Source organism: Amblyraja radiata, chromosome 12, assembly GCF_010909765.2.
Source record: "Amblyraja radiata isolate CabotCenter1 chromosome 12, sAmbRad1.1.pri, whole genome shotgun sequence".
Taxonomy (NCBI): domain Eukaryota; kingdom Metazoa; phylum Chordata; class Chondrichthyes; order Rajiformes; family Rajidae; genus Amblyraja; species Amblyraja radiata.
Genome location: NC_045967.1, coordinates 57,482,029 through 57,507,306, shown reverse-complemented (window position 1 = coordinate 57,507,306; position 25,278 = coordinate 57,482,029). Strand labels below are relative to the sequence as shown.

Below are 25,278 nucleotides of genomic sequence, written 5' to 3'. Positions count from 1 at the left end.
TAGTTATTATATAAAAGTCTGTGGCTGCCGCCTGCCGTAAGTCCGTCCGGCTGCCTTTCTTCCTTTTGATTCGTTCCATCGTGTGATGTCACAATGCCCAATGTTCACATATGTCCAATCGGAATGGATCCATTTACATATGCCTTTGCAGGAGCCCCAGCCCATGGTGAACGTTCCATTGTGTGATGTCACAATGCCCAATGCTCAAAGACATTCTTGCCATAGAGGGAGTACAGAGAAGGTTCATCAGACTGATTCCTGAGATGTCAGGACTTTCATATGAAGAAAGACTGGATAGACTCGGCTTGTACTCGCTAGATTTTTGAAGATTGAGGGGGGATCTTATAGAAACCGATGTTGGGGAAGTCCAGAACAAGGGGTCACAGTTTAAGGATAAGGAGGAAATCTTCTAGGACCGAGATGAGAAAAACATTTTTCACACAGAGAGTGGTGAATCTCTGGAATTCACTGCCACAGAAGGTAGTTGAGGCCTGTTCATTGGCTATATTTAAGAGGGAGTTAGATGTGGCCCTTGTGGCTAAAGGGATCAGGGGGTGTGGAGATAAGGCAGGTACAGGATACTGAGTTGGATGATCAGCCATGATCATATTGACTGGAGGTGCAGGCTCGAAGGGCCGAATGGCCTACTCCTGCACCTAATTTCTATGTTTCTAAGTTTCCCTCTTATCACCCCTCTCCCTCTCCCTCTCCCACCCATCCCTCTCTCCCCCACCCCCCTTCACTCTCTACCCTATCCCCTTCCCTCTCTCCCCCCGCCCACTTCCCCCTACCCCTCTGTCCCTCTTCCACCACTCCCCCTACCCCTCCCTCCCCACTCTTCCACTTCTCTCCCTCACCCCACCCCTTTTCCTTCCCCACCCCTCTCTCTCCCCCTCCCTTCCCCCTCCCTCCCCTCCCCCCCACCCCTTCCCCCTACCCCTCTGACCCTCCCCACTCTTCCACCTATCCCCCTCCCACTATCCCTCCCCACTCTTTCCCCCCTCTCCCCCCACCTCTCTCCCCCTCCCTCCCCACTCTTCCCCCTCCCTCCACACTCTTACCCCTCTCTCCTCCTCTCTGTCCCCATCCCTCCCCCCCACATCTCTCTCCCCTCCCCATCCCTCTCCTCCCTCTTCCACTTCACTTCTCTCCCCCCCTTCCCCCTCCACTCTCCCTCCCCACTCTTTCCCCTCTCTCCACCCACCCCTCTCCCCTTCCCTCCCTCCTCCCCTCCCTCCCCTTCCCCCCCCCCCTCACCCACATCTCTCTCGCCATCCCCCTATCTCACCCCCTACCCCGCTCTCCTTTCCCTCCCAAATCCTCCTCCTCCTCTCCCCTCCCTCCCCTCTTCTCATCCCCCCTCCCCCCACCTGTGTGTTTGGGGGGTGGTTAATGTGAGTGTGATGCCTCAGCCCCCCCCTCCCCCCCCCCGCAAACGCCGTTGGGGAAACAGACCCAACGGGTCTGCACTTGGTCTAGTTAATATATAAAACTGTGTGCCTGCCACCTGTCGTCCAGCTGCCTTTCTGCCTTTTGATTCGTTCCATCGTGTGATGTCACAATGCCCAATACTCACAGATGTCCAATCGGAATGGATCCATTTACACATATGTCCAATCGGAATGGATTCATTTACATATGCCTTTGCAGGAGCACAAGCACTTGGTGAACGTTCCAAAAAAGCTGGCTTCTCACCCATAGAAGCAGCCACAGCCCCAGCCCCTGGTGAACGTTCCATTGTGTGATGTCACAATGACCAATGCTCAAAGACATTGTTGCCATAGAGGGAGTACAGAGAAGGCTCACCAGACTGATTCCTGGGATGTCAGGACTTTCATATGAAGAAAGACTGGATATACTCGGCTTGTACACGTCAGAATTTAGAAGATTGAGGGCGGATTTTATAGAAACGTACAAAATTCTTAAGGGGTTGGACAGGCTAAATGCAGGAAGATTGTTCCAGATGTTGGGGAAGTCCAGAACAAGGGGTCACAGTTTAAAGATAAGGGGGAAATCCTTTAGGACAGAGATGAGAAAAACATTTTTCACACAGAGAGTGGTGAATCTCTGGAATTCTCTGCCACAGAAGGTAGTTGAGGCTAGTTCATTGGCTATATTTAAGAGGGAGTTAGATGTGGCCCTTGTGGCTAAAGGGATCAGGGGGTATGGAGAGAAGGCAGGTACAGGATACTGAGTTGGATGATCAGCCACGATCATATTGAACGGTGGTGCAGGCTCGAAGGGCCGAATGGCCTACTCCTGCACTCAATTTCTATGTTTCTATGTTTCCCTCTCATCACCCCTCTCCCTCTCCCACCCATCCCTCTCTCCCCCACCCCCCTTCCCTCTCTACCACCACCCCCTTCCCCCCTGTCCCTCTTCCACCACTCCCCCTACCCCTCCCTCCCACTCTTCCACTTCTATCCCCTTACCCCACCCCTCTCCCTCCCCCACCCCTCTCTCTTCCCCTCCCTTCCCCTCTCTCGCCCACCCCTTCCCCTACCCCTCTGTCCCTCTTCCACCACTCCCCCGTCCCTCTTCCACCACTCCCGCTACCCCTTAATTTCTATGTTTCTATGTTTCCCTCTCCTCACCCCTCTCCCCCACCCCCTTCCCTCTCTATCCCACCCCCTTCCCTCTCTCCACCCGCCCCCTTCCTCCTACCCCTCTGTCCCTCTTCCATCACTCCCCCTACCTCTCTCCTCCTCCCTCCCCACTCTTCCACCTCTCCCCCCTTCCCCCTCCACTCTCCCTCCCCACTCTTTCCCCTCTCTCCCCCCACCCCTCTCCCCCTCCCTCCCCCCCTCCCCCACATCTCTCTCCCCATCCCCCTCTCTCACCCCCTACCCCGCTCTCCTTTCCCTCCCAAATCTGTCCCGTTTTCTCCTCCTCCTCTCCCGTACCTCCCCTCTTCTCACCCCCCCTCCCCCCATCTGTGTGCTTGGGGGGTGGTTAATGTGAGTGTGATGCCGCAGCCCCCCCCCCGCAAACGCCGTTGGGGAAACAGACCCAACGGGTCTGCACTTGTTCTAGTTTATTAATAAAACTTCATTGGTCTCCCATGTGTAATTCATTGTTCAATTTGGTTTCTTTCAGTTTAGAAACTGTTTAGCATATAAACAGGCCCTTCAGTCAATGAATTCACGCCGACCATCGATCACCCGTTCACACTACTTCTAGATTATCCCACTTCCTAATCCATTTCCTACACACCGGTGGCAAATTACAGAGGGCAATTAACCTACAAACCCGCACATCTTTGGAGTTTGGGAAGAAACTGAAGCACCTGAGAAAGAACGTGCAAACTCCACACATTCGACATCCAATGTCTGGCTAAAACCCGGTTCTCTGGCGTGGTGAGGAAGTTGATCTATCAACTGTGGCACTGTGTCACCCATATGCTGCCAATGTACAGGAAGTAGTGAACTGGTGCACTACAATGCTGGGAACTATATTCTGCACTCTGTATCTTCCCCTTCCCTACCTATTGTACTTGAGTTTGGCATGAATGTATTTTGGTATAGTATTACCTGACTTGATTGGATGGCGTGCAAAATGAAGCTTTTCACTCTTCCTCTGTACACATGACAATAATAAACATAACATTTTGCACGTGGAAGCAGTCACGGACTTCATCACATCAATAACCGACAACATCGTCCCCACGGTAGGGTAAGCATCTTTCCGAATCAAAAACCCTGGGTAGACATGTCAGTTCGTGTTGCCTTGAATGCTCGCACCACTACCTACAACTCGGGCCTGGCATCAGGAAACATGGACGTCTACAAGGTAGAGTCCTACCGTCTGCGAAGGGCAGTGAAGGATGCAAAAAGGAGGTACAGAGACAAGATGGAGTCACAGATGGAGCAGCAGGACACCAGACGCCTGTGGCAGGGGCTACGGACTGTTACCAACTACCAGAGCACCCCACCCTCATCCGCAAGTGCCGGTACTTCCATAGCTGATGACCTGAACTCCTTTTACGCTCGTTTCAAGATGGGCAACACCACCCCAGGTCTGCCGACTATCGACAATACCGCCAGCGGGCTGGCTACCGAAGCTGAAGGGAGGAATGTGCAACATTCTCGCTGTCTGAGCACGACGTGAGGAGGGCTCTGACACGGGTGAACCCGAGGAAAGCTGCAGGCCCCGATGGCATCTCGGGGCGAGTACTCAAGTCCTGTGCTATGCAGCTAGCTCCAGTGCTCACTACATTATTCAACCTCTCCCTGGACAAGTCCGTGGTCCCTGCCTGCTTCAAAAAATCCATCATTGTACCGGTACCAAAAAATGCCTCCCCAGCCTGTCTGAATGACTACCGTCCGGTGGCCCTTACCTCGGTAGTCATGAAATGCTTTGAGAGGCTGGTGAAGAAACACATCTGCGCCTTCCTCCCTCGCAACATGGACCCGTTGCAGTTTGCATACCGTCCGAACAGATCCACGGACGATGCGGTCTGCCAGGTTTTGCACACCGCTCTCTCTCATCTTGACAGCCAGAAGGGGGGCTACGTGAGGATGCTGTTCATAGACACCAGTTCAGCCTTCAACACGATAGTCCCCACCAGACTGGCCAAGAAGCTACTGGAATTAGGGCTCAACAACCCCCTGTGTGCCTGGGCCCTGGACTTTCTCACCGCCAGGCCCCAGGTAGTCAAGATGGGAGGGAATACATCGAAGTCCTTCACCCTGAGCACAGGATCGCCCCAGGGTTGCGTCCTCAGCCCCCTACTGTACTCCCTGTGCACACATGACTGTGTGGCTAGGTTCAGCTTCAACTCAATAATCAAGTTTGCTGATGACACTGTGGTGGTGGGCCTGATCTCAGACAACGATGAGAAGGCCTACCGGGACGACGTGGCTGATCTGGCACTCTGGTGTCAGGCTAACAGGCTCCTCTTGAACATCAAAAAAACTAAGTAGCGCCTTTACCACCTCAGGCAATTGAGGAAATTCAGAGTGTCTCCGAGGATCCTCCAGTGCTTCTATTCAGCGGCTGTGGAAAGCATCTTGTCCGGAAATATTACAATCTGGTTTGGGAATTGCTCTGCGCAGGACAAGAAGGCTCTGCAGAGAGTAGTGCGTTCAGCCGTGCATGTCATGCTGTGAGAACGGAGAGGTTGAGAAGGAGTTTCTTCCCAGAGGCCATTAGGACTGTAAACTCCTATCTCACCAGGGACTAACCTTACTGTACTGCTCTACTGTTTTTTTTTTTTTAATTGCTATTTTTTTCCCTTTTTCCTTCCGCCCACAATATTTAATATGAATTGTAGTTTGTTTGTTTGTTTGTCATTTTGCACAATGTCCGCGAGCATTGCCACTTTCATTTCACTGCACATCTCGTATGTGTATGTGACAAATAAACTTGACATGACGATTAAAAGGTGGTGAGGGAGAAATTTCTCTGGAGCCAATATTCTTATCCTTATCCTGAATATCCTTAATTTCCTCACTTTTCCATGATCAGATTCCATTTCCAGCAAGTGGAAAGAAAGTAAAACTGAGGTAAAGATGCTGAGCGCCATCTAGCTAATTAATCTGCCGCTCTGGTCAGTGGGCAGCATTTCTAGTTTTTCTACTTCACCATGACATTTCTGGTGCGGATTCAATGACATAACATTCCTACGCAGGCTGTGAAATTCACTGCTTCATCAACATCCAGAACAATAAGTCTGAAGGAGGCACCCAACCTGAAACGTCACCTCTCCATGTTCTCCAGGGATGCTACCTGACCCACTGAGTTACTCCGGTACTGTTTTCAAGTACAATTATTCTGGCACCACAGTTACCTGACTGAGCGACCTCTGAAACAGGCTTGTCCTGTACGTGAGCCATGTGTCCCAGGACGGAGAAGATGGCAAATCCGGCAAACACACTCGTGGCACAGTTCACCACACAGACAATGATGGTGTCTCTGTAACAGTTGTTGTGGAATTTGTTGTAGGACGACAGGGTTATCAAACACCCCCACCCCACTGCAAGCGAGTAGAATATTTGTGTTGCAGCATCTTTCCAGACCTGGTGAACAAAGACAGCATTAGTCAGCACAGAATGGGCTAAATGATTTTAGTGGAATTAAAATTGGAATCGATATAAGTAGAACAGAAATCAACAACACAAAGACAAAGACTGAAAGCTTTTCTGTTGTTGGTGAACAATATCTTTTCATGTAGTATCACCACAATTACTCCAGACTAAACAAAAGATACCAAGTGCTGGAGTAAGTCCGTGGATCAGGCAGCATCTCTGGAGAACATGATCTCTAGATCATGTGGAAGCAAAGTAAACCCAACACACAAAGTTCAAGACTTGTATCCCTTTGTTTAAATGATGTGGTACTGTAAGTGTGAGTTACTGCCCTGACCCTTTCTGCTAATACACCTCTATTGCAAATGAGCAATTCCATTAAAATGACATAGAACACAAACCAGTACAGGACCGGAGGGGGCACTTCGGCCCACAGTGCCTGTGCCACACTTTTGTCTGCCTGCACATAACCCATTTTGCTCCATTCCCTGCATATCCATGTGTTTATCCAAAAGCTACTTAAATGCCACTATCGCATCTGCCTCCACTACCATCCTCGGCAGCGTGTTCCAGGCACTCACCACTCTCTATGTAGAAACATTTGCCCAGCATATCTCCTTTCAACTTTGTCCCTCTCACCTTAAAGGGCCTGTCCCACGAGCATGTGGCAAGCGCGACCAAACCGGAAGCGGGGGCCACTTGGGGGTCGCGTGGAGGTCGAGTGATCCCCGTACAGGGCCGGTCTCACCAGCATGCGGCTACATGCAGCGAGTGTGACCAAACCGGAAACGGGGGCCGCGCGGAGGTCGAGTGAGTGACGTGAAGTTCGAGCGAAGTCCGCGGGAAGTTCGCGCGTGACATACGGCGTCAAGATGCTGCGTACGTCGTCAAGACGCTGTGTATGCCCATCGAGACGGTGCATACGTCCTCAACGCGGCAGCGGGCCGGCAGGCCGTTGCCGCTCGGAATTTTTGAACACTGTCAGTTTTCCAGAGCCCTGCGCGATGTCGGGACCAGCTCCGCACAACTCCATATGGCTCCGGCGATCGAATTGGGACCGGCTCCGCGAGGCCGTACGACTCAAGCGACCACGTTAGGTCGCGCTTGCTGCATGCAGTCGCATGCTCATGGGACAGGCCCTTAAAGGTATGCCCTCTAGTCTCTGATGTTTCCATCCTGGGGAAAGGGTTCTGACTGCCAACCCTATCTATGCGTCAAGAGATTCAAAAGCCATGTGTTTAATTGTAATATATAACTACAACTAAACGAAGAAATTGTTTAACCTATCCATGCCTCAGTTGTCAGTGGAGATGTTTTTAAATTAATAAAATCACACCACCTGCTACTTTTTACCTTGTCTCTTTCAGTTCCTCAGTTTTTCTCTCCTCCGGTATGTAACCTAACATTAAATTCACTCAGACTACATCACACGCCCTTCTCAGTCCAAACGTTAGAGACTTGACAAAGCTGAAGTCAGTTTGGTTGAGGCCGATCCTGCTGTTTCCACACACAACAATTCTTCCCCCGGAGGAGACTGCCCTCTCACAGTGACAGCAACGTGCGTCAGCCAGGGAATGATAACCAACAGAGGGCACTGCTCTCTGCCATCACAAACGTTGAGTCTGAAAACTTTCAATGAATCTCAAAAAGAAGGTAACAAAATAATCATTACATCATGTTCATGTTGCCCTGTCCGATCTAGCTGCCACAGGTAGATAGTGTGGTCAAGAAGGCTTTCAATATATCGGTCTTCATCAGTCTGGGTGTTGAGTAGAGAGTATAGAGTATATTGGGACATTATGTTAAAGAGTATTGAGTATATTGGGACATTAGGTATTGAGTACAGAGTATATTTGTTTTTTTGTTTTTTTTGTTTTTAAAATCTTTTTATTGTTTTTTTTCTCCAAAAAAAGCAAAAATATAACATAAAAGAGCAAAAAGAATAATGATAAACATAACAATGGTATTGATACATAGGGATCAGGATTACATTAATAATAGGTATAACCTAATATGAGACCAGTGTCAAAATACACAATGAATATAGACCTCCCGGTCTCTGTGTAAATATAGTTAAATCTTTAAAAGGAAATTTATAAATGTAAAAAAAACACAAAGATAAAAAGACAAAAAGAAAAAGAAAAAAGGAAAAAACAAAACCCCCCTAAACTAAAGAGGAAAAAAAAGAAATATTGATAATAATAAAATAAGAATAAAAATAAAATAAATAAATAACCAAAGCAAAGCAAAACAGAATCTTAACTGAGAATTTCAACAATTTAAGTTTGTTTGTCGTCAAGTCCGTCAAGAGTATATTTGGACATTATGTTACAGTTGTACACAAAGACCTAAGGCCGTATTTGGAATATCATGTTCAGTACAGAGAAGATTTACGAAGATGTTGCCAGGACTTGAATGTCCCAGGGAAAGGTTGGACAGGCTAGGATTTCATTTCTTGGAGTGCACAAAGTGGTTAAAGAGGTGAATAAAATCATGAAGGGAATTGATTGAGTGAATGCAGTGTTTAGGTTTGGAGGGAAATGGGTCAAATGTGAGCAGGTTAGACTAGCTTATTTGGAGCATCTTGGTCGGCATGGACAAATTGGGCCAAAGAGCCTATTTCCACAATGTATGACTCTATGACTCTCTCTGATACCCTCTGCCTACATTCAAACACTGGGATGGTCAGGATGACAAGGTCTCAGTTTCAACTTTGGTTTCACAGATGTAAATTGATATTGCTTTTCCAGAATGTGAACAGGAATGTAATATATATGTTAAATATCATTTGTTCAGCACACAAGGGAATTTAGCAAAACAAAAAGGCATTTGATTGAACCCAACATATGGAGTTCCTCCTGATGAGATTACCTCAGCATCAGCCAGCTTTGAGAAGTCCGACTGGCTTCCAATGTAGAATTCAATCCCTTTCTGGGCTCCCTCCAGGGTCAGTCCTCGGATCAGAAGTACGGTCAGAACCACGTACGGGAATGTTGCAGTGAAATAAACCACCTGGCCAGGGAGAGGAATTGTTAGATTGTCCTATGTTGTTGTACATCGACACCACTCAATTCAGTTAAAATTAAAATTAACACCAAATTAAAGGACTCACTTGAAGAACTGTAGTTGAACAGATAATGAATTTGATGAAATTATTGCGTGAAAGGCACTTTAAAACAAATCAACAAAAATACAAAGTACTGAAGTAACTCAGCGGGTCAGCAGCATCTTTGGAGGACATGGATAGGCGACCTTTCATGTCGGGACCCTTCTTCAGACTGGTGATCTTTACCACCTCAGTATTGGCAGTTAGGTAGCAGGGAGGATACAGTTGGCGAAATAAGAGATTGTGTGGAGCTGGATGGGACAGGACAACATGAAAGACAATTCAGTCTGAAGAAGGGACCTGACTCCAAACGTTACCTCTCAATGTCCTCCAGAGGTGCTGCCTGACGCAGTTACTCCAGCATTTTGTAGGTTGTTTTGTAAACCAGTCACTGCAGTTCTTTACAGGACACTGCAGTTTACACTGCAGTTCTTTATGTCTCCATTTAGCCAAATGAAAATGACAGAATACCATTCTCCTTAATTTATCTCTCTGTTTAGCAATGAATATATTGAAACTGGTATATAGATCAGGTTTCTTCATCTTTCCCCTGACCATTTAAAGCTCAGTTTCCCGTACTGAAACCAGGCCGTGAAACTGCCCAAACCCTGGGCCAGTCCTGACCATGACTCCTTCAAAATTGGAAATTCATCCAGAGTCACAGATTCAGAGACGAGTGTTTGGAATGAGGGCACATACCAAAGGTTTGGGGAGATGCTGTTGTACTTTCAGTCAAGAGAACCATTCTGCCTTGAACGGGTCGGATATTTGTTTCAATTAAAATTACAAACATTATGAATGTTTAAAATATCTTGAGATCAGCTGATTGGTCCTTTCGCCTGTCGATCACCATGATGAAGGTAACACCCCTTCCGGGGTGGGTGGTGGGGGGCAGCAGAATAAAGACCTGGATCAGTCACCCTGGAAGACTGTGAGTGACAGTTGAGTCCAGAACTGTGAGTCTACGGCGTGAGTGAACTGAACTCTGCTTGAAATGAAATGAATTGGTGGTCCGCACTTTGCTTGAAATGGTATGAAATGAATTTGGAGGCCTGCACTCTGCTTGAAATGGTATGAAGTGCATTTGAGTTTGGTGGCCTGCACTCTGCTTGAAATGGTATGAAATTGCATTTGAGTTTGGTGGCCTGCACTCTACTTGAAACGACATTTCAAGGAATAGCCATGAGTGAACTGTCAGCCCACCAGCTGTGAGTCAATCAACTGCCAACACAACAGCCGTGAGTCAATCAACTGCCAACACAACAGCCGTGAGTCAGTCAACTGTCAGCCCACCAGCCGTCAGTGGGTGAACTGCCAGTCCACCAGCCCTGAGTGGCTGAACTGCCAGTCCACCAGCCCTGAGTGGCTGAACTGCCAGCCCACCAGGCATGAGTGACAGAGCTGCCAGCCCACCAGGCCTGAGTGATTGAGCTGCCAACTCAAGAATCCATTCGACCCACAATGTCCATACTAGCCCTCTGGAAACCAGTCCCTTTGGCCCACAACACGCATACTAGCGCTCCAGAAAGCCCCACCCTCCCACTGGCCACCAATATTGGAATTGGAGGAGAGGCAGAATATTGTGTTGGGGGACCAATGCTCCCGTGTGAACATGGGACCCAACCGGTCACACTTAGTCTAATATCACACTAAATCTTTCTAGGTACCTGTCCAATGTTTTTTTAAACATTGTGATTAACCTACCTCAAATTCCTCCCCAGGCAGATCATTCCATATACCCACCACCCTCTGAGTGAATAAGTTGCCCCTCAAGTTCCTATTAAATCTTTCTGCTCTCACCTTAAACCTATGTTCTCTCATTCTAGATTCCCTACTGTTCTATACATATTAGTCTCAATGCAGTCACTTTATCTATTCCCCTCATGATCTTACAAGATCTATAAGATCACCCCTCAGTTTCCTGCGCTATAAGGAATAAAGTCCTAGCCTGCCCAACCTCTCCATATTGATCAACCCCTCAAGTCCTGGGAACATCGTCAGGGAGGTGATGGAAGCAGATACAACTGCAACATTCAAGAGGCATTTAGACAGGCACATGAAGAGGCATGGGTGGGAGAATATAGACCATGTACAAGCAGCTGGGATTAGTTTCACTTGCTGTCATGGTCGGCACAGACATTGTGGGCCAAAGGGTTTGTTCATGTGCTGTATTGTTTTCTGTTCTGAACAGTAAAACTCATTGTATTAATTTTACCTTTCCTGAAGATTTTATTCCTTTAGACAGGGTGGCCCCAACAATCAGCCAGGCCAGGAGCAGACAGAGAGCTAAGTGCCAGACTATCTCCCCTGTCTCATCCATGGAACTTGACCGCCGTAAAGTCACTTTACTGAACAAAACAACAACAGAAAAACATATCATTTAACAGCATTCTTCATCACACATCACTGCTAGATTATAAACCAACAGAATGCTCAATTCATGATTTGGATTTAAACAATAAAAGTCTGCAATGAATTGGAACAAAATATGTAGTTGACATTTGACATCCTTTACAATTATTCTTTCAGCTTGGTTCCTCTAATAAAAAGAGGCCACTCAGCATATCAGGTCCATGCTGTCTATCATCACCCCTCTTTGTCCTGTCCTTATGTAGCTGTAGTTTTGCAGCTTATACTCGCTCACATGTGCAGCATCTCCGCTCCGGTTCATTTACCACTTACTGCATCTACGCCAAAGGTAGTTTACAACCACCAGTTAATGCCAAAGGTCATCTTTGGGAGGAAACCAGAGGACTTGGTTGAAACCCACTTCGTCATAGGGAGAAGATTTAAACTCCACAGACAGCACCCGAGGTCAGGATTGAAACCGGATACCTGGAGCTGTGAGACAGAAACAGTATCTGCTGCCAAACACATATTGCAATTATTGTTGATTGAAAAATAATGCCTTCTTTCAAAAGTGAATGCCAGGGTGGTTTGCAGATATTTCTGGTCGTGTCTTGTTCTCTGCCCTACAAAGCACTGTCAATGGAATCTATTGGACTTTATCCTATATCTGTGCACTGTGGATAGTGTGATTATACTCTGGTAAAGTCTTTCCTTTGACTGGATAGCACACAAACAAAAGCTTTTCACTAAACTAAACTAAACAGGTGTGAGTCCAGGTGGAGCACAGGGGCAAGGGGGAGAGTGAAAGGGGGGGATGGTTGGGGTAAAAAAGGGAGATGGGGAGGGTTTTGTAGTTTAGTCCGAATAACTGTGAGGTGCTGCACTTTGTGATGTCAAATGTACGGGGAAAGAATATAGTTAATGCCAGAATCTTAACAGCATTGTTGTACCAAGGGATCTTGGGTTCTAGGTCCATAACTCCCTGGAAGTGGCAACACAAATACATAGAACGGTAAAGAGGGTAAATGACATTGCTTGGCCTAAATCAGTAGGCACTTTGGATGTAAGGTTTTGTGAAGTCATGTTGCAGCTCTTTGCTTAGGCTAAAATTGGAGTATGGTGTGTAGTTTTGGTCGCCCTGCGACAGGACAGATGTGGATACTTTGGAGAGGAAGCAGAAGAGGTTTACCTGGATTAGAGGGCATTAGATACAAGGACACCGAAAATATGACATGACATTGGGCAACTTGGATAAATAAATATTTAGAAGCTCTACTGGGGGTTTTTACATTCAATATAAAAACATTAATGAAAACACTTCACAAGGTCTTCATTGTATAAATATAATTAAATGAAAACTTACTTAATTAAAGTTACTTACTCCCAGTATTGCTCGGTGGGGCCCTGGTGATGAACATGGATTTCCGATCCATTGGAACAGGTTTTGTTGTTTGCCTGCAGCCAGGTTGTGTTAACAACTTCAGAATACCCGTCATCCAGAGTGAGGTTGCAGAGCGGATCTGGAAAATGTGGGGTGTGGATGAGAAGAACATTTCTTTTGGAACAAAGATTCATTTCCATACAAATAATCAGGGTCACTCCAGGCGGGTATGAAGCACTACGACAGCACATAAAGTCAGGCACCAACGCCACAAAATGGTCAAATGCCACAGTAACACACGTCCCAGCCCAACGGCCAGAAGCAACTTCACCTGTGTCAGCCCCAGAAGGAGATGCAACCACAGATGAAACATTGCCGTCTCCAAGTAGGATAACGTCAAAGCTGCACCATCATCTCTCACAGATGGACCGATGCCAACCCCTGTTGTTCTCTGACTGAATGAGTCAGATCCCGGTTATCAGGTGATTGAGAGTTCAGTGCAGTTGGACAGAGGAACAGTCTGCACACTCTGCTCACAGCAGAGTCCAGCTCTGGTGATCACTCTGTCTATGATGGTAGATTTTCACGGATGATTCCATGACCCCCTACAGTATTGACCCAATGTTACCGCCAGGACAATGGGCCTTTAAAGCCAACACAAGGCTCAATATTTCTAAGATCTTGATAAGAAAAGAGAAATGTTAGGTGTTGTATTTTGGGAAGTATAACATGGGCAGGACCGACACAGTGAATAGTAGGGCTCTGGGGAGTAGAGGGATCTAGGAGTGCAGGTACATAGTTCCTTGAAGGTCGAGTCGCAGGTAGGTAAGATGGTCAAAAAAGGCTTTTGGCACATTGACCTTCATCAATCAAGAGTTTTGAATATAGAAGTTGGGAGATCAAGTTACAATTAGGCCATTTTATTCAATCCAAATGTTTCAATTGTTCAGACTGATCTTTGCTCCACAGTTGTTACACAACAGGCATTAATACCGTGGCACAAGGAACTGCAGATGCTGGTTAACAAAAACAGATTCAAACTGCTGGAGTAACTCAGCAGGCAAGGCAGTACCTGTGAAGGGCATAGACAGGCAACAGGCAGCTTGACCCACTGAGTTACTCCAGAACTGTTAGAGATATTAACACGATACCTCTGGGTGTCCGACTGCAGGTTTCATCTGCACCCCACCAGCTGAAGCAGTCTGACCACGGCAGGGGAGATTGGAAGGAGGCAAACAGGTAGAACAGGCTGTAGGCGATGATGCAGTTGTAGGAAATGTTGGAAAATGTAACCACAATCATCATAGTTATCCCCACACCTTAGAACAGAACAGAGTTTGGATTAGAAATGTATAGAAATATATTGCAATTTCAATGTAACACACTGTGTGATATCATAGTTGTAGCTGTTCTGTGGCTTTTCATGTCCCTCAAGATAAGGGTTATATACAGGTTAGTTTTACTAATGAGCTGGGGAACCAATAACACAGGTGTTGAAGTGCTCCTGGAAATCTGTACAACATCAGGGTAGCCCTGAATTTCCATTCAGCTGATTATACAAGAGGTCTTTGTTACTAAAATGTTGGGAAGATTCAGATCGGGCTGATCTGTGTTCACTGGAGGGCTAGGACCTACCGTGAGAGGAGATGGGGAGGAATTTATTTAGTCAGGGGGAGGTGAAACTGTCGAATTCTATGCCACTTGATTAGTAAGGGTGTCCGGGGTTATGGGGACAAGGCAGGAGAAAGCGGTTAGGAGGAGGAGATGGATCAGCCATGATTGAATGGTGGCATAGACTAGATGGGCAGAATGGCCTAATTCTTCTCCTATCACATGACCTTATGACAATGCTGAGAACAATAATCTACACTCTGCTTCTTTCCCTTCGCTCTCCCCATTGCACTTGGGTTTGACGATTGTATTTATGGATGGTATTATCTGATTTGATTGGTTAGTTTGTGAAACAACACTTTTCACTGCACCTCAGTACATATGAGAATAATAAACGTCAATCTAAATTCTGTACTAGGGGTCCACCCCCAATAGTCAATATTGTATAACACCATCCCCATTGCCCTCCAAGCACCTGAAGTTTCTGTTAAAATTGTCCCAGTAAACCACTGTTATAAGATCCCCCCACCAACGTGAGAAAATGTGGAGGCAAATTGGACTACCTATGGTCTACAGACATTTGTGTGCAGTGTGCATGAACTTCACTCTTATGGATTTGCAGACAGTGTATATTTGATCATTCCTTTGAGACTTGCACCAGGTTAGTGTAGGTTCGGCTTTGAAGGATTTCTAGTCTAGAATTTAACTGAATGGATATGATTATATTAATACAAAGGCAGTGAATGTTGAGCTAACTGGTAAAGAAAGTTGGTATGGTATGCTTGCCTTCATTGGAGGCATAAGAGTCAGGATGTCACGATGCAGCATTATAGGACTTTGGTTAAGCCTTATTTTGAGTACTGCGTGCAGTTCTGGTGCAGTTCCCATTGCAGGAAGGATGTGGAGGCTTTGTGAAGAGTGAAGAAGAGGTTTACCAAAATGATGCCTGGATCAGGGGGGATTAGCTACAGATTGGATATTCTTGGATTGTTTTCTTTGGAAAGCTGGAAGTTGAGGGGAGACCTGATAAAAACAGGTGAAATTATGAGCGGCATAGATCAGGTAATCAGGCAGAATTTTTTTGCAGGAAGGAAGTATCAAAGATAAAAGGGCATAACTTTAAGGTGAGAGGGACAAAGCTTAAGGAGATGTGCAGGGCAAATGTTTTTACACAGATGATGGAATGTGCTGACAGGGAGGTGGTTAAGGCAGATACGATAGTGGCATTCTAGAGACTTTTAGATTGGTACATGGATATGCAGGGAATGGATGGATATGGATTACGTAAGAGTTGGTCTTGGTACAGACATCGTGGGTGATGTGCTTGGTCCTGTCCTGTACTGTTCTATGTTCTGTGCTAAACTTGATCTGGAAAAAAAGTTACAATAAAGGAGCCCACCGAATGGTGAAAACATAACTGGAAATAAATGATGTAAGGAATTGCAAAGTTATGTTAATATTTGAAATACTTGTACCTGCTCATGTCTTTATATGATAATTTACAATGCTTCACATGTTCTTTAAACATTAACAAAAATCCACATTTATAGGCTTTAAGAGTTGTAGTAAGTTTCCACAGGGCAAGTGAGGAAGCAGGATCTGACTGCGTGGTTGTTGTGGAGATGATAATGGGGTCATCTGAACTCCTTTGTGGAACTATCACAACCCATATGAAGTGACCACTCTCTCATGTAATGAAGGTAGACACAAAATGCTGGAGTAACTCAGCAGGACAGGCAGCATCTCTGGAGAGAAGGAATGGGTGACGTTTCAGGTCGAGACCCTTCTTCAGACCCCTCTGTGACTCTCATGTAATGAAATGCTTTGTGTTGCTCTAAAACGTAAGCAGAACATTGTAGCTTAAAGTAACTCCTCTTCCCATTATCACACCGGCCTTTTGTTCCTTGCCTACTCCATTGCCACAGTGAGGCCACACAGAAATTGGTGGAACAGCACCTTATATTCCGCTTGAATAGTTTAGTTTAGTTTAGTTTAGTGATACAGCATGGAAACAGGTCCTTTGGGCCATTGAGTCCATGCTGACCATCAATCACCCGTTCACACAAGTTCTATGTTATCCCACTCTCTCATCCTCTCCCTACATACTGTATTCTGTTCTAAACTTTGACCAAGTTTGTTGAGATGTTGATAATTTCACAATAACCTTGCAGAATTGGCACAGCTTTCCACACACGGATACAGCCACGGCTGGCAAATTGCCCAAGGGAGGATTCCAAGAAAAATACGGGCATCCCAGCCATCACCAACATTAGTGTGTAAGGAATAAGAAATGCACCTGGAAGATACAATGAAGAATTTTAATGGGCAAAAAAAGCCTTCAGGGCAAAGAGGAGGATACAAAGAGGAAGCTGAAATATCTTACTTACACCCACAGCTTGGGCCCTGTGCACAGTGGTATCCATCTGTCTCTGTATCTGTCTATTCTCCAATGTCTATCATTTCCACAAATATAGTCTTATTTACATCTACGCCAATGGATAAAATTAACTTAATTTTATTCGAGAAAATTCAATAACTGTCTCACTTACCACAAAAGCTAATTGACCTGCCGAATATTTCCAGCATTTTAGTTTTGTTTTATTTCAGATTTCCAGCAATTGTAGTATTTTTAGCATTTAATTTGAATTCTCGATTGACCACAAGAATATTTTGAAGAGAGATTGCACATTGATGGACATGGCACAGATGGTAGAGCCGCTGCCAAAGTGCCAGAGACCCGGGTTCAATCCTGACCTCAGGTGCTATCCGCACGGCAGACTGTGGTGCCCTGCCCAACCCCCGGCAGCAGGGGGGCTGGGACACCCGTCCCCAAGACTCTAGCCGCCGAGCCCTGCTCATCCCAGAGGCCTGGAGGTGAAGAGTTTCAAGATGCCAGCGGCAGACACAGGAACAAAGGGCCGGTAAGCAGACCGGCTGAGGGAGGCTGTGCAGTACACCTCGACAGTCGAGTGGGCCACTGGAGGCCCTGCAGCAGCCTGGGGCTCGGCTGGATTGTACACCCCTCCAAGAGGTCAGTAGCACGGAGCGGTGAAGGACAACAATGCCTAGGCTTGGCCAGGCCGACCCTGCAATACCACCAGGACAACGAGCCTTTATGGCCAGGTTAAGAACTCTGCCCTTCTCTGAGCTATTTCTTGATTATTTTTTTTTTACATATAATATTTTTATTAAAAGCATATGTACAAATGATAATAAACGACAAACTAGCTACAGAGTTCTTACATAGCTTCAATTTTTAAAGTTTTTTTTAAAGAAAAGAAATAAAGAAAGAAAGAGATAAGAGAAAGTGTAAACTAATAGAAAGCAAGAAAGGAGATTACAAATATAAAGATTGTGGAGATAGATCCGGGAGATGTGTTCAAGAAGGAACTGCAGATGCTGGAAGATCGAAGGTATACAAAAATGCTGGAGAAACTCAGCGGGTGCAGCAGCATCTATGGAGCGAAGTAAATAGGCGACGTTTCGGGCCGAAACCCGTCTTCAGACTGATGGGGGGTGGGGGGGAGAAGGAAGGAAAAAGGGAGGAGGAGGAGCCCGAGGGCGGGGGGATGGGAGGAGACAGCTCGAGGGTTAAGGAAGGGGAGGAGACAGCAAGGGCTAGCAAAACTGGGAGAATTCAACATTCATGCCATCCGGACGCAAGCAACCCAGGCGGAATATGAGGTGCTGTTCCTCCAATTTCCGGTGTTGCTCACTCTGGCAATGGAGGAGACCCAGGACAGAGAGGTCGGATTGGGAATGGGAGGGGGAGTTGAAGTGCTGAGCCACCGGGAGTTCAGGTAGGTTATTGCGGACTGAGCGGAGATGTTCGGCGAAACGATCGCCCAACCTCCGCTTAGTCTCCCCGATGTAAATCAGCTGACATCTAGAGCAGCGGATGCAGTAGATGAGGTTGGAGGAGATACAGGTGAACTTTTGTCGCACCTGGAACGACTGCTTGGGTCCTTGAATGGAGTCGAGGGGGGAGGTGAAGGGACAGGTGTTGCATTTCTTGCGGTTGCAATGGAAAGTGCCTGGGGAGGGGGTGGTACGGGAAGGAAGGGAAGAATTGACAAGGGAGTTGTGGAAGGGAGCGGTCTTTGCGGAAGGCAGACATAGGGGGAGATGGGAAGATGTGGCGAGTGGTGGGGTCACGTTGGAGGTGGCGGAAATGGCGGAGGATTATTTGTTGTATTTGCTGGCTGGTGGGGTGAAAGGTGAGGACTAGGGGGACTCTGCCCTTGTTGCCTATTTCCTTCGCTCCATAGATGCTGCTGCACCCGCTGAGTTTCTCCAGCATTTTTGTGTACCTTAGATCCGGGAGATGTTGAGTATAGTTGTTCATCCAACACTAAACCCAAGATTTGACTTTAATTTTGTGTTAAACCAGTTTACATTAAAAAAAAACATATTTTAAAAAATAGTTCTGGTTTGTCAATTAAGACAAATCTTATTTTTTCCTAATGCAAGGTCTCGGTCATTTCGGTAATCCACATTTTAATTGTGGGGGTTGCTGGGTTTTTCCAAAATATAAGTATTCATTTTTATCGCAGTTATTAAACTGTAATCAAGGAAGTGTCTCTGGCTTATCGTAAAGTTTGTGGTATGTTCCGATAATCCTAATATTATTAATTTTGGATCTGGGTCCAGTTGATTATCGATAACTTTAGAGATCATTTTTAAAATGTCCGTCCAATAATTTTGCATTTTTATACAGGTTACAAAAGTGTGAGTTAATTTGGCTTCTTGAAATTGGCATTTATCACAGAGAGGGGAAGTACTTGGGAAGATCATATTTAATTTTGTCTTCGAATAGTGTAATCTATGTAATATTTTAAACTGTATTAAGGAATGTCTAGTGTTTAACGAGCAATGATGTATATATTGTAAACTTTCATCCCATCTGTCTTTCATTATGGGTTGAGCCAATTCATCCTCCCATGCTCGTCCATATGACTCTGATGACGGAATGTCAGTATTTAAAAGGGTATTATAAATATAAAATATTAGTTTGTTTGTATTGGAATGTCGGTTCAGACATTCATCAAGGATTTCTGGACCCCTAAATCTATAATCTTGCATATATAATTTTACATAATCTCTAAGTTGTAAATATCTAAATTCCATTGAACAAATCTTTTATCTAAGACGGACAGTTTGAAAGAAGGGTTATTTGCAATAGGGAGGAAGAGAGATAAATTACCCAATTTTAAAGTAAATTTTAATTGTTTCCAGATACGGATAACACTATGTATAATCAGGTTTCCTCCATATGTTTTTTTATTCAAATTTATTGGAGCTAAAAGAATCTAGCCTATGTCAGAAGGTAAACAATCCTTCTCCATCTTTAGCCAATCTGGCTGCTGATCAGTGTCATCCAGCCAGAAGGTTATATTTTTAATATTAACCGCCCAATAATAAAATAGAAAGTTTGGTAAAGCTAATCCTTCATTAGCCTTAGACTTACATAGATGTCTTTTGTTTATTCTATGGGTCTTATAATCCCAAATAAAATTAATAATAATTGAATCAATTTTGGAAGATATATATTTGGAATAAGTCAGAACAGATCCACGGACGATGCGGTCTCCCAGGTTTTGCACACCGCTCTCTCCCATCTGGACAGCCAGAAGGGGGGCTACGTGAGGATGCTGTTCATAGACTACAGTTCAGCCTTCAACACGATAGTCCCCACCAGACTGGCCGGGAAGCTAATAGAATTGGGGCTCAACACCTCCCTGTGTGCCTGGGTCCTGGACTTTCTCACCGCCAGGCCCCAGGTAGTCAAGATGGGAGGGAATACATCAAAGTCCCTCACCCTGAGCACAGGATCGCCCCAGGGTTGCATCCTCAGCCCCCTATTGTACTCCCTGTACACACATGACTGTGTGGCTAGGTTCAGCTCCAACTCAATAATTAAGTTTGCTGATGACACTGTGGTGGTGGGCCTGATCTCAGACAACGATGAGAAGGCCTACTGGGATCAGGTGGCTGATCTAGCACTCTGGTGCCAGGATAACAGCCTCCTCTTGAACATCAAAAAAACGAAGGAGCTGATCATGGACTTTAGGAGGGCACATCATCCGAGGATGTACACTCCATTGAGGATAAATGGGGATCCTGTGGATAGGGTGAACTGTTTTAAATATCTGGGAGTCCACATCTCCGAGGATATGGTATGGGCATCACACGCCTCAGCACTCGTGAGTAAGGCAAGGCAGCGCCTTTACCACCTCAGGCAATTGAGGAAATTCAGAGTGTCTCCGAGGATCCTCCAGTGCTTCTACGCAGCGGCGGTGGAAAGCATCTTGTCCGGGAACATTACCATCTGGTTTGGGAATTGCTCTGCCAAGGACAAGAAGGCTCTGCAGAGAGTAGTGCGTTCGGCCGAACGCACTATGGGAACTTCACTTGCCCCCCTGCAGGAACTATACATCAGGAGGTGCAACTCCAGAGCCAACAATATCATGAGAGACCCCTTCCACCCCTGCAACGGACTGTTCCAGCTGCTACGGTCAGGCAAACGCCTCCGTTGCCAAGCGGTGAGAACAGAGAGGTTGAGAAGGAGTTTCTTCCCAGAGGCCATTCGGACTGTAAATGCCTATCTCACCAGGGACTAACTCTACTGAACGTTTTTCCTTCCAATATTTATTATGTAAAGGTATATGTGTGTTATGATTGTGTCTATAGGTTGTTTGTCTTTTTGCACAAAAGTCCGCGAGCATTGCCACTTTCATTTCACTGCACATCTCGTATGTGTATGTGACAAATAAACTTGACTTGACTTGACTTGACTTGAATAGTTGTGGGAGAAAGATCATCTTTATAGCATTAATTCTACCAACTAGTGAGATGGGAAGTGTTTTTCAAAATTGGATGTTTCTGTGTAATTTAGTAACTAAAAAAGGAAAATTTCATTTGAATAGACATATATTTCCTGGTCACATAGATTTCAAGGTATTTAAACTTTTTTGTAGGCGATTTTAAAAGGAAATTGTTGAAGTATAGATGGATTTTGTTCCGTTATTGGCATAATTTCGCTTTTATTCCAATTAATTCTATATCTGGAAAATGAACCAAATTGAGTTATGAGATTTAATAAACTCAGAATACTAATTTCGGGGTTTGTGAAGTATAGTAATACATCATCTGTGTATAAAGAAATGTTATTAATTGTATGTTTAGTATTGTACCCGTGGATGTCTGGGTGAGATCTGATACTCTCGGCGAGTGGTTCTATAACGAGGGCAAATAAAAGAGGGGATCGTGGACATCCTTGTCTACAACCTCTGGATAAGTGAAATTTGGGTGACAACATTTGGTTTGTCAGTATTCTAGCTGTTCGGGTTTTATATAGGAGGTTCACCCATGAACAAAAGTTTTCACCGAGTTGAAATGTTTCCATCACAGAGAAAATATAGGACAATTCCACTTGATAAAATGCTTTTTCTGCTATAAAATTTATTGTTCAGGCCATCGGGGCCAGGGGTCTTCCCGTTTTTCAGAGACTTAATGGTCTCTTCAATGTCTATCGTAGTTATTTCTGCGCCCAATAATTCTCTCTCTCTCTCTCGTTTAAACCAGAGGTTGCATTTCTGCAGAAAGTTTTGCATGTTCGCAGAGTTGACGGTTGTTTTTGTTGAGTATAATGTCTGATAAAATTACAAAAATCTATCGTTGATGTCCTTGGTTAGTGTAAGCAAGTCTCCCTCGTCTGATCTGATTTTGTAAATTGTGCATTCGTCTTCTAGTTTGCGGAGTTGACGAGCTAACAACTTCTGTGGCTTGTCTCCAAATTCAAAGTGTGTTTGTTTAGTATGCTGGAAAAGCCTTAAGATTTGAGCTGGAAAAGCCTTAAGATTTGAGCTGAAAGTATATGATTTATCCTATATTTGAGAGCAGCAATTGTATTATGTTTTATAATAGAGGAAGCGATCGTATTTTCTATGAGTAGCTGTTTTATGTATGTGGCGGCGCCTAACGGCAGCGGCTCGACTACAGTCGTCTGTCTTTTTTTATTTTTTGTCTTGTTAAATGTATGTCTTTGAGTCAGTTGTGTATATGTGGGGGGTGGTGGGGGGGGCTGTGGGGGAAACCGTTAATCTCTTCCCTGTGCGGGGACCCGACTATTCCATGTCGGGCCTCGGATGTCGTTGGGCCTAACATCGTGGAGCCGGCGGCGACCTCCGGCCGGGACTAACCTGGCGGCTCCAGTTGCAGAGCCTGCGGAACTGACATCGCGGAGCTGGCCAACTTCGGAGCGGGAAGAGCTGTGGTGGCGTGCGGCTGCGACCCGACTTTTGGAGTTCGGAGGCACCGGCCACAGACCCGGTGGACGGGAACATCGGGAGCTCCAAGTCCCTGGTGGGAGACCGCTTTTCTGAGCTCCGCAACGGCGACTTCTGCCGCTGGAATCGCGGGTTTAAAGACACGGAGCCGGGGCCTAACATCGCCCGGCGTGGCTTAATCGGCCTCAGGACTTACCATCGCCCGCCGGGGGCTTTAACATCGGAGCCCCAGTTCGCCTTGACACTGCAGTTGGACTGCTGGACCGCGGGAGAAGGAACAAAGGGAAGAGATAAAAGACTTTGCCTTCCATCACAGTGAGGAGATGTTGGAGACTCACTGTGATGGATGTTTATGTAAACTGTGTTAAGTGTGGGTCTTGGATTGTGTTTGTAATGTAAAAAACTGTAGAAATGGAATTTCGTTCAAACCCAGGTTTGAATGACAATAAATAGCATTCTATTCTATTCTATTCTATTTTATCTGTCTTTTTAGCTCATGTTGTTCAGCTCGGTTCTTCTTGTTTTGGGAAGCTTGAAAGTCAATAATACATCCTCTCACAAACGCTTTAATGTTTCCCAGAGCAGGGAGGCAGGTGTTTCCGGAAAGTCATTTGTCTGAAAAAAATATTTAATCTGCGACTTAAGGTAGTCATAACATGCCGTATCGTTTAGAATTTGTGGGTTAAATCTCCAATTTGTCTGTTTCTCCGATATTCCTTGTAGTTTTACCCTAAAGGTTAAGGGAGAGTGGTCGGATATAATAATATTATGATATTTTGAGTTATACGTATGGGAATACATTTGGCATCCACTAAGAAATAGTCAATTCTTGAATATGTTTTGTGCACTAGTGAATAAAATGAATACTCTCGCACTGAGGGGTTTTCAATTCTCCAAGTCTTTTATATTTGCACTATTTATATATGAATTTAATAATTCACACAACTTGGATTTTGTTTTCATTTGAGTTGACGATCTGTCCAAATAGGGATCTAATGTACTGTTTAAATCTCCTCTAATTATCAATTTATTGATTTAATGTGAAGACTGACATATTTGCTGGAGGACATATCAGAGGAAAGCCAGGATGGGTCAAACACTTGGCACTTAAGGATTAAGCTCAAAGTGGTGAAGTAACTCTGTGAGTCAGGCAGTATCTCTGGAGAACATGAATCGATGACATTTGAGTCAGGACTTTTCTTGAGACTCGGTTTAGGTTTATATTTACTGCTTTGTGGCGGCACGGTGGCACAGCAGTAGAGTTGCTGCCTTACAGCGCCAGAGACCCGGGTTCGATCCTGACTACGGGTGCTTGTCTGTACAGAGTTTGTACGTTCTCCCCGTGACCTGCATGGGTTTTCTCTGGGATCTGCGGTTCCCTCCCACATTCCAATGACGTACAGGTTTGTAGGTTAATTGGCTTGGTGTAATTGTAAAAAATGTCGCCAGTGTGTGTCAGACAGTATTAATGTATGGGGATCGCTGGTCGGCGCGGGCTTGGTGGGCTGAAGGGCCTGTTTCCGCACAGTATCTCTAAACTAAACTGAGAACTATATTCTGCACTCTGTACCTTCCCGATTGCTCTATCTATTGTATTTGAGTTTAAACTGATTGTATCTATGTATAGTATCTGATCTGATTAGATAGAATGCAAAACAAAGCTTTTCACTGTACCTTGGTACACGTGAAAATAATAAACTTCAACCTAAATGTAAACCCTAATATCTCCCGATTCCCTTTTCTATTCTACCACATCCTTACTATGAAGTCTTGTTAATTATGATTTTTCTGATTGCAAAAGATTAAAATATATTAAAAGTTTACAGAATTACTGAAGACAGAGGAAGCTTGTGTTGCATATTTCTAGCTGAATGGAGATATTTTAAAACCACCTTGTTTGCATTGTAATAGGTTTAGGTTCAGGTTTATTATTGTCACGTGTCCGAAGGTACAGTGAAAATCATTGTTTTACATGCTATCCAAACAGGTAGATAATATACATCAATGCACTCAAGTGCAGTAGAGCAGAGTGCAAAATATAGCATTGTAGCGCATCAGTTCCATTGACAAAGTCCAATGTCTGCAACGGGGTAGAGGTGAGTGGGCTTCTGAATGGTCTTCCATAGCTTATGGAAAGACCATTTAGATGCTTGATAACAGAGAAGAAGCAGTTTCTATGTCTAGTGGTGCCGTTTTCAAGCTTCTGTATCTTCTGTCCAATGAGAGTGGGAACTTTGTGTAATTAACATTCCTTGAGTTTAATGCTATTTATAAAGCAATGAATTGTTGGCTTTTTTCTGTCTTTCCCTCGGATTGTGGAAGATCTACAGTACCTCCTCCATTCCTGTACGCCAGGTAAGGGAATCTCCAGACGTTGCCCAGGCCCACAGCACAGCCGATCATTGAGAGCAGGTAGTCGGTCTTCGAGGACCAGTTGCCTCTCTCCACATTCTCGTCACTTTCACCCACGTGTTCATCGGCGGCAGACTGGGGGAGGGAGGGGAAATGACCAACTGG

General features: G+C 45.3%; 1 protein-coding gene across 1 annotated transcript in view; it reads right to left on the bottom strand.

The window, feature by feature from the left end:
- The window catches only part of LOC116979315 (sodium- and chloride-dependent neutral and basic amino acid transporter B(0+)-like), a 36,381-nt gene extending 11,103 nt beyond the window's left edge, over positions 1–25,278 (bottom strand). The window contains exons 1-7 of the mRNA XM_033030922.1: positions 25,095–25,278; positions 16,638–16,769; positions 14,014–14,181; positions 12,863–13,001; positions 11,348–11,480; positions 8,898–9,038; positions 5,789–6,017 (exon numbers count right to left, since the gene is read on the bottom strand). Of these exons, the coding sequence (XP_032886813.1) occupies positions 5,789–6,017; positions 8,898–9,038; positions 11,348–11,480; positions 12,863–13,001; positions 14,014–14,181; positions 16,638–16,769; positions 25,095–25,164 (1,012 nt within the window). The 5' untranslated portion in view covers positions 25,165–25,278. The remainder of the gene's footprint in view (positions 1–5,788; positions 6,018–8,897; positions 9,039–11,347; positions 11,481–12,862; positions 13,002–14,013; positions 14,182–16,637; positions 16,770–25,094) is intronic.